The 9243-nt window shown below is 52.0% G+C and overlaps 1 protein-coding gene across 1 annotated transcript; it reads left to right on the top strand.

Moving 5' to 3' along the window:
- Nucleotides 1–328: 328 nt before the first annotated feature.
- Nucleotides 329–4976, top strand: ETH_00017615 (uncharacterized protein; the record flags this gene model as incomplete). Its single annotated transcript, XM_013375165.1, has 11 exons — nt 329–377; nt 804–1149; nt 1301–1383; nt 1623–1650; nt 2210–2336; nt 2643–2888; nt 3142–3386; nt 3652–3763; nt 4010–4130; nt 4391–4474; nt 4828–4976. 11 exons carry the CDS (start codon nt 329–331, stop codon nt 4974–4976), a joined length of 1590 nt encoding a protein of 529 aa, XP_013230619.1.
- Between the last annotated feature and the right edge of the window lie 4267 nt (nt 4977–9243).

Genomic DNA, 9243 nt, shown 5'->3' with positions numbered 1-9243 from the left:
CCCCCTCCTCTGCAGAGGCAGCTCGAGGCTGCTGCTGCTGCTATTCTTTCCTTTGCTGCTGCTCCGAAGGCAGCAGGTCGAGGCGCGCTCGCGGCATCCAGAGCCCGCTGCGCCCGCAGGGTTTACGGTTTAGGGTTTAGGGTTTGAACTGAAGCTGCTTCGAGGGTTTCTGCATGCAAAAGGCTTTGCTCCTTTCTCAGCGCTTGCCATGGGCAAGGCCGAGGGGGCATACAGCCTCAGCGCCGTTGGCCTCCGCCCCTAGAGCGGGCTCTCCCAAACAGCAGCAGCAGCTGCAGCAGCAGCAGCAGCAGCAGCACGAGGCACGCCAATGAACCGCGGGGGATACAGAGGGGCACAAAGAGGGCGCGGCGACCGTGGTGGGTCTCACGAGTAGCAGTGGGGGTCTTTGGGAAGGAAAGATTACAAGATTTTGCATTTAATTAAAATAATTGAACTAGGCTGTTTCGGCTGCTGCTGTGGGGGCTAGCAGCACGGCACCCGCAGCAGCAACAGCAGCAACAGGAGTTGCTGCTGCGGCTGCAGCAGCAGCTCCAGCAGCTGCTGCAGGCAGCTCCAGCAGCTGCTGCAGCCGCGATAGCCGCTTCTACAGGCGTTGTCGCTGCAGCAGCGGTGGGAGGTGCCTAATTAGCAGCTGTAGCAGCTGCAGCAGCTACAGCGGCTGCTGCTGCTGCAGCTGCTGCTGCAGCTGCAGCAGGAGCTGCTTAGCTGCCAAAGGCTGGGGAGCGTGCATGCGTGTTGCTTGTGGCTCTGCTGCGTCTTCTTGCTTGCCTTTTGCTGCTTAGATTATCATGGGCCCCCCCCTTCTTTCCGAACAAATGGCCGCTACGAGGGGCCCCGGGGAGGGTGGGGGCCCCCCCCTGAGGGCGGGGGAGGGGGCCCCTGGGGCGAGAGGGGGCCCCCCGGCAGCAGCCGCAGCGGCGGCAGAGGCGGAGGGTACGGGGGCCCCAATGCGGGCAGGTGCTGGGGCAGGGAGGAGGCCCCTGGGGCCTCTTGGTACGGCAACAGCAGCGGGGGCCCCAGGGGGGCCCCCCGGGGGGCCCCCCGGGGGCCCCCAGGGTCTTACTGCAGGCGGCGGGGACGGGGCGACGGGGCCCGCGGCCGATATGAGCAGCAGGGAGAGTACAGCAGGTGAGGAAATGGGGCATATTTTGCGTTTATTGAAACAAAAAAGACAAATAAATGGCATTTAAAAGACAAAAAGCACAAATAAAGGACATTTGAAAGACTAACAGAAGCATAAATGAAACAAAAAGCTGCTTTGCGTTTTGGTTGCATTCAGAGAGGACTCTGTGAAGATGAAAGAGGCCCCCCCGCCCCCCAAGCAGGGGGCCCCCCCCTTTTGTCAGAACTTTGCTTATTACGGTGGGCCAGTTTGTGTCTTTTGCTTTTTAATTAATTTGAAAGTGACTTATTTGCTGCAGCAAGTGCTGCGCATTCAGCAGCGGGGTGTATGTCCACTGCAGCAGCAGCTAGGGCGCTTCTTGGGCTTTGGCCGGTGGCTGTCGCGCGTGTCTTTGTTGCTGCTGCGCTGCTGCTTCTGCTTCTGCTTCCTGCGGCTATCTAGCTTTGTCTGCTGCTGCCTGTTTGCTGCTGCGCTGCAGGAGAGTGCCGTTTCGGCAGCAGATGCAGGTGAGGCTTCTGGTTCAACTTCGCAAGCTGTCCCGTGCCCCTGTTTGTTTGCTTTCGGGCTCTTTTTGTTTTTATTATTTTGCACATTTACTTTATTTGCATTTACTAAATGGATTAAGATTTGCTCTGGGCTGCGCTCATGTTTTGCTCTACATTTATATATGTATGATAACATACATAACTTTATATATATTTGCATGGCATACACGATAAAATATATGTGTGCATGCCACAAAATATGCATGTATGTATATATATGCCATACATAACATATATGTGTAATATATATATTATGCATATATATATATATATACATGTATATACATAACACTTGTATACAATGTGTGGCATGCAGTCATATATTAAGTAAGAACCTGCCACACTTTATAAATAATGCAAATGGAAATGCATTTTTATATTTGAAGACTTTCTCTGACGTGCACGCCAGGGTGCTTAGAAAGAGGGAATTGTCCTCATAGAGGCGCTAGGACGGGGCGGCTGTTGACTTCTTTTTCATTTGCTGCTGCTGCTGTTGCTGCTGCTGCTGCTGCTGCTGCAGATATGCCCACGCCATAGAGTGCGTGGGCTACCAAGAAGAGGCCCATGGCGGCAAAAGCGTTCGCTGCTGCGTCGTCAACCCCGCAGCGTCTGAGATTTTCACGGGAGGCAAAGACAAAAAGCTCATGGTGAGCTGCTGCTGCTGCTGCTGCTGCTGCTGCTGCGGCTCGAGAAGGCGGATGTAATAGTTGTGTGGCGACCAGCAGCCCTTGTTTTGTTCGCGTTGCGGTTGCAGCTGTTTGCGTTGCTGCTGTTGCTGCCACCGCTGTTGCTGCTCGTTTGTCCTGGTGGCTTTGAGCGTACGGCTTGGCGTGGAGCTGGGGCTGCTGCTGCAGCAGTGCCTACCGCTCCTGCTGCAGCAGCAGCAAGCACCTGGGGGTGTGGGAACCCATTCTCTGTGCCAATTGTTGCATGTGCTGCTCTTGTGGCTGCAGCGGTGGCAGATAACTCAAGCAGCGCCGCAAGGCCCCGGGGGAAACGGGGGGGCTGGTGCTGCTGGCAACTTTGGGGGCGAACTGGACAGCAGCGGGGAGCCGCTGCTGGGCCTTTCTTGTCTGACTTGTACAGATTTGGGGGCTGAAGTTTGCTGCTTGAAGATGCTGGGCGGCGCGCTGTTTGCCGGGCTCGCAGACGGCCGAATTAAGGCCTTCCTCGCCAACGGAGATGTCAAGGAGCTCCAGGTACCTTCACGTAGCAGCAGCAGCAGCAGAGAAGAGCAGCAGCAGCAGCAGCAGAGAAGAGCAGCAGCAGCAGCAGCAGCAACGAGTAACCGCAGCAGCAGCGAGTGGACGCAGCGGCAACGAGTAGCAGCAGCAGCAGCGAGTAGCCACAGCAGCAGCGAGTAGCAGCAGCAGCAGCAGCAGCTAGTTCAATGCATGTGGAGTTGCAGCAGCGTTTTTGAAGGGAAAAGGAGTTGTGGGTTTTTGGGCTCAGGGGCACTCGAAAAGTGTTTACTGCCTTTTGCTGGTGGAGGGGGTGTTGGTGTCTGGAGATTGGGGGGGAGAGATTTGCTTCTGGAAGTTTGAAGAGGCCACGCAGGCCTTCACGAAGGTCCACTCGCTGCAGGTTGAAGGCAGCGTTTGCTGCATGCAAACAGCAGATGTGCCGCTTGCTGCTGCTGCTGCTGCTGCACCGGCCCCCCTGGGCACTCCCCCGGTCGCCCAGCCCGCCTCCAAGAAGTGCGTCTTTTCCTTTTCTCTTTAAATTCATTTATTTCATTTTTGCGTTTTCTCTTTTTTCTTGTTTTGTCAAATTATTTCTTTTATTTGCTGCCTTTTGTATCGGGGCCCCTCTTGCCCGCTTTGGCCTAGCTTTGTCTGCAGCTGTGATCTGTGCATATGTTTACCCCCTGTACTTGGTGCTTTCCACCTAGGGTTTAGTAGGGTTTAGGGTTTAGGGTTTAGGGCTTAGCGTTTAGGGTTTGTGTGGGTTTTGGCTGCGCAGGGTGCTGTGGGTGGGGGGCACTGCGCTGTCGATCGTGGACTTGCAGTCGCTGCAGGTTTTGCGCGTGTTGGACATTTCGGATGTGAAGGGCAACGGGCCTCCGCTGGTCTTGGTGCGCAGCTCCTTTCAGAAACCCTGAACCTCTTTCAGAAACCCTAAACCCTTCTCAGAAACCCTAAATCCTAATTAGGCCTTTCCCGGTAGCAGCCCAGGCCAGGCTCTGTGGGCTGGGCGCCATTCTTTGCTGCCTCTAAGCTTGTCGCAACGAGGGTTGTGAGCATAGCGCTTGCTGCCGAGACCTCAGGGTTTAGGGTTTAGGGTTTAGGGTTTAGGGTTTATGGGTGTGCTTGCTTGGCAGGCGCTGCTGCCGTTCAACGACTTTCTGCTCGTGGGGTTCGCCAGCGGGGCCATTACGGCCTACACCGCAGAAGGGGAGCGGCAGTACTGTTTTGCTTCGGATTATCTTTCGGCCATGGAGGGTAAGGAACTGCTGCTGCTGCTGCTGCAGCGCTGCAGCAAAGCCTGTGGTGCATGCGCCTGTGGGCGCGCAGCAGCGCGCGCGTCTTCTGGAGGGGGCTACTTTGCGCAGCAGCTAGCTGCTGCAGCAGCAGGTTTATGGGAGCTGCAGCAGAGCGCTCCCAGCCTCGTTTAGCCTCGCGTGTCTTATTGCAGACTGCTGCGTTGCTGCTGCTTCCGAGGCTTTCTGCTTAAGTCCAGTTTGCTGTGCTGCACTTTGCAGGGCTGATATCCCCCGCAGGCCCAGTGCTGGTCTCTGGAGGGCGAAACTCCTCCATTAAAGTCCTCAAGGTCCCGGAGTTTGAGGGTGAGACAAACAGAGGCAAACAGCAGCACTAAAAAGCCAAACAGCAGCAGCAAAGGGGCACAAATAGGAGCAATTGGAGGCAGACGGGCCCTTAAGAACTCACTAAACCCACAGTCAGCTGGTCAATTTTGCGTGCATGCAGCGTATGCAGGCAATTGGGGCTTTGTGCCGGTGTTCTTCAGTTTTTGTGGATGTCTTTTTTCCTCCTTTTTTGCTTCCCCTTTTGATGCCTTCGTACCCCAGTCTGCCTCACACCACATTCCCCTTTCCAGGATTTAGCGCGTAGGATTGGGGGTTAGGGTTTAGGGTTTTGGGTTTAGGGTTTAGGGTTTAGGGTTTGGCTGGTTTCTCAGAGCAAGGGACGCTGCCTGCGCACGAGGCGGGAGATGTGCGGGCAATTTGCCCGCTGGGCAATTCGCACTTTGTGACTTGCGGGGATGACGGGGCCATTGCGATATGGAAGTGGGCTCAGCCTAAGAAAGAAGTTCAAGCGAAGAAATAAAGAAGAAAAGGCAAAATAAAAGATATTTTAGAAAGAAAGACTAAAAGAAACAAGTCCTGGACGCGGACTTGAACGTGAATGCAGGCTGAAGCAGAAGCAAAGACAACAGGCCAGCAACTGCAGGTTAAAAGCCCAGCCGGCCGGACACAGCGAGCAGGGGAGAGACGGAGGCCAGCAAAAAAAGAAGAATAGAAAAACAAAGACAGAGTTAAAGAAAGACTGCCATTTTGTTGCTTCGAGCTGATGATTTGGGAACAAGAAGCACAGTCTGGGCCTCGAAGAGTGTTATTTCTGCATGTTTGTCTGCGCCCCGTTTCCTTTTTAATGCATTTGTCTTTGCTTTCTGCTTCTCCCTTGCCATGTTGCCTTCGAGACACTGCAAGTGCCCATGCCTTGAGGCCCCAAAGTGGCCGCCAGCCTTCAGCTGCAGCAGCAGCTTCGGCAGCAGCTGCTGCAGTGGGGTGCTTGGGGGCATTGGGGGAGGGTTGAGGGGGCTGTCTGCCTTGTCGCAGCAGCGGCAGCAGCAGCAGCAGCAGCAGCACGAGCTGCAGCTGCAGCACATGGTGGCGGGCGTCACCCCGGGTGCGGGACCTGGCTTCTGCAGGCGCAGTTGCAGGCCCTGCCGCTTTAGAACGTGGTGGTAACAGATGACAGATACAAAGATGTGTAATTTTACTCTTTTGTGCGCTTTTTTTTGCTGCCCCCCCACATAGTGCCAGCTGCACAGAAAAAGAGATCCTCAGGTTTCTGGGGGGGCCCCTGAAGCGGCCCCGGAAGGGGCCCCTACTGGCCTCATGAAGCTTAGCTGAGCTAAACGGGCAATCTGCAATCTGTCTTGCTATTTGCCTCTACAGGCAAAGCAGTTTGGCACTGAAGGCTTTTTGGAGTTCCTTTAGCCTTTAAACTATCAGAGTCCTTCTAGGCTTTGCATGCAACAGTTGTGGAAACAGCTTCATCGTACAAGGGCGCTGCAGTTATCTTAAAAGGTGTAGTTACGGCTTTGAGTGTACACACTCCTTACGGGACGGCGGATCTGCTTGAAGTGAACAGACATCTTTTGTTGCCTCAACTTCCCTAAACTTCTGAGGCCTTCTCTAAGCGCATTTAATAGCCTACTTGCCTTTAAGTAACTTCAAATGGGCCCGGGGTCCAGGGGCCTCAGAAGCCTGTTGCTGGTGAGGGAAAGCGAGCAATTTTAACCACCAAAATTAGTCAGGCGTTGCTTAATTCGTCTTGGTGTGCATTACAATTTCTAGAGAAAAGTAAAATTGATGTCTCAAGCAAGTCGAAAATAGAATCCTAGTGCCCTCCTGCTGTAAGCGTGACAAAGATAAGGGGAAACGACACTGGTACTTTGGCACTGACAAAATATTTATTTTCGAATTTATTTTTGCTTTCCATTACTGTTCAGGAAATGCCTCTTGAAAAGCAGCTTCTCGGGGCATACACCATGAGACAAACTGAATGATAGAGCCAGCTGAAGGCGCCAGTCGAGTGTCACTGCTGCAGTGGCAGCTCCTGCATCTTTGGAACACAAAGAAGGCGCCACAAATGTAGAAAAAGTCTTTTGCTTTCTTTTCTGTGCAGTTTCTCTTAGACAGGTGGTTCTTGCTGGATGCCCCTGGGAAGTAGCTTTTCTGGCATTGCGCTATGATGGAGTCTTTGAGGGCTTTGTGAGGGTTTTGGCTTTGTGCTGGTAAGGCACATGAGTGAGCCTGATCATTATCTTGCCAGCTGAATGAGAATTAGCTGTTGAGGAAAACTCTGTTTCTTCATATCGTTTTCTTACAGCTTCCGTTTATCCGGCAGCGTTCTAACAAGCTCTCTAAACGCCACAATATTTATTTATTGTTGATAAAAAACGAAGATAATGTCACGAGTAGTGTTGAAAAAGCCATAAAGGAACGAGTGTTGGGGCTAGTGGGAGTTAATGGGGCCCCGGAACTTGGGTATAAAGAGCAAACTGCCACCAGGCTTCTGCTCGATTCTGTAGTCTCGCGCTCTCTGCGCCGATGTTTATCCATTGCTGAAGTATTTAGCTGAGATTTAAGTTGTTTAAGTCTCTTGAATATGCCCAGGAGGAGCCATTTAGCAAATCGTACTAAACGGGACACTGTGGCAGCAAAGATTGATGAGCTGGCAGAGAGAAGCCCAGCCTGCATTTATACCATCCTGATATTGAAAGCAATGCTGCCTGTTGTGGAATTCAGAGTGTACTGCTATTGGGGTCTCGCTTTTCCATTTTTCAATGTTCCTGCGTAAAGTCTGTTGATAAGTTGTACACTTAATTCCAAAAATTTGTTCCAAAGCATTTGTATTCTCTTTTACTTTGAAGAACATCAGAGAGCTACCCAGGAGACGCTGTAGCTCCGAAGCTCTTCTGACTACCTTAAACAACGCGACTTACTACAATTGTCTTATTTCTTAAAATGGGGTTTACGCGGACAGCAAGAGTTATTGCCTCTAGAGGAAACTGAAAGTTCAGTGGATGCAGTTTCATGCAATAACGGCAGATTCGCTCGATCTTGTAGCGGCTTTGTGGCAAAATTCTGCAGTATGTCAATTGTTGAAAGAAATCAGTTTATCAATTTCAGTAATTAGACTGGTAGTTGCCATCTCTGAGCCCGTTCGTTGTCGTGCGTAGGAGGCTCGCGGGGGGCCTCCTTTAAGCGGGTCGAAGGCGAATTGGGGGTGTGAACCACCGGCATTTTGAGTTTAAACTTATCACAGAATTGAGGAATTATCATATAATTGCCAATTGTTTTGATAATTGGGGAAGATGTCAAGTGGCGAAGGCTGTTAGTGCATCTTTTTGCAAACAGTCTGGCAGGTGCAAACACCACTTCTCAGGGGCTGGTGCATAAACACAGAGTGCTTTCCGCCTAGCAAAGTGCATACAGGCAATTGCAAGCCACTGAATATATACTTTGTGAATTATTAAGGCTTACTGAAACAAAATTAAGACCATTACAGGTTGCCCCTTAGGCCAAATGCCTTGGGGTCCTGCCTCAGCTGAGAGCTACCAACCGATTCAACTACAGGAACTAATGCAGGATGAAGTTAAACTCATTAGAATTCACAAGCCCAACAGAGATATTTCTTTGTTAGTCAAGGACAAAATCTTTTGTTGCAACTTCTGCATCTCCAATGAGCAAAAGAAGTGTTCTGACACTCCATATCAGGTCTCGGAGAAAAGTCTGAAGGAGTGCACTTGTTAATTTCGTTCTTGCGCGAGTGTAAAGCCCCCAAATGAACTTGCTGCACCAGCTCACCAAGCCTCCACCACACTCTGTACTTTTTGTAGCAGCAGCCAGCTAAAGCTCGTTACAGCAGTCCCACTATTATGACAGGGGGGCTCAGTTTATTTTAAATCCAAGTCGCGTTGGAACGACCAAAGTCGAAGGCCAGCACTTTTTTATTTAGCAGCACATAAACGCGCATACCCCAGTCGAAGACAGCGGGATTTTTCAGTGAGACATTTCGCCTTGCACTTGGCTCGAGACTGCCCGCTCAGTTTCGAAGGCTCTGCAGCAGCAGCTCAGCCATTGTGGGTGTTTCTGTGCGCAGCTTTGAAAAGCACAGCTATTTAAAAGACAGAGTTCTTTGGGGCCTCTAGGGAAAGCTAGCAAGACAAAGGCCCGCATTTCAATGGGCAGCAGGCGAGGCCTGGCTAGTTGCGGGCTGTGGAGTGTGGGATTTAGCCGCATGCGCGACTAGTAGCCTCAATATGGGCTTGCGTTTGTTAATTGAAGTTAAAGAACTTCAAAAAAAGAAAAACTAGTGCGGGAAACTCCTTCGCAGGGGGGTGGGATCAGGGCTTGGGGCTACGGTGTCTCTGCCCCGCAAGGGACACTGCGGCTGCGGTTCCCGAGCTCACTGTGGGTCAGCCTGGCTTGTCTTTGTGCTGCTGTCAAACGACTTTGACTGGCAAATAATAAAGAAATGAAAAGAGTTTTTCTGCTGAGGACAAAAGGCCCGCTATCGTTTGCTGTCTGTACAGTGTCGGGGGCCCGAGCAGGCCCAGGGTGCTGGGGGTGCGAGAGGGGGCTGTGTGCAGCTGCTGTTCTCAGTGTGTGTAGCCTTTTTGCAGTGTCGCATTGAAATGAAAACAAAGTTCCGTTTGTTTATTCACCTATTTGTTTAATTAACAAGACCCGGCCGACCGAACCTGCAGCAGGCAGAGGCGGGGGGGTCTGAGGGCTGCAGTGGAACTACACCCGAATCTCAGTGGGGAGGGCAGAGCAGAGCAGATCTGCGGTGTCTGTAC

This window comes from Eimeria tenella, genomic scaffold (genome assembly GCF_000499545.2).
Source record: "Eimeria tenella Houghton genomic scaffold, Eth_scaff258, whole genome shotgun sequence".
Lineage (NCBI taxonomy): Eukaryota > Apicomplexa > Conoidasida > Eucoccidiorida > Eimeriidae > Eimeria > Eimeria tenella.
This window is presented reverse-complemented; position numbering and strand designations above follow the sequence as displayed.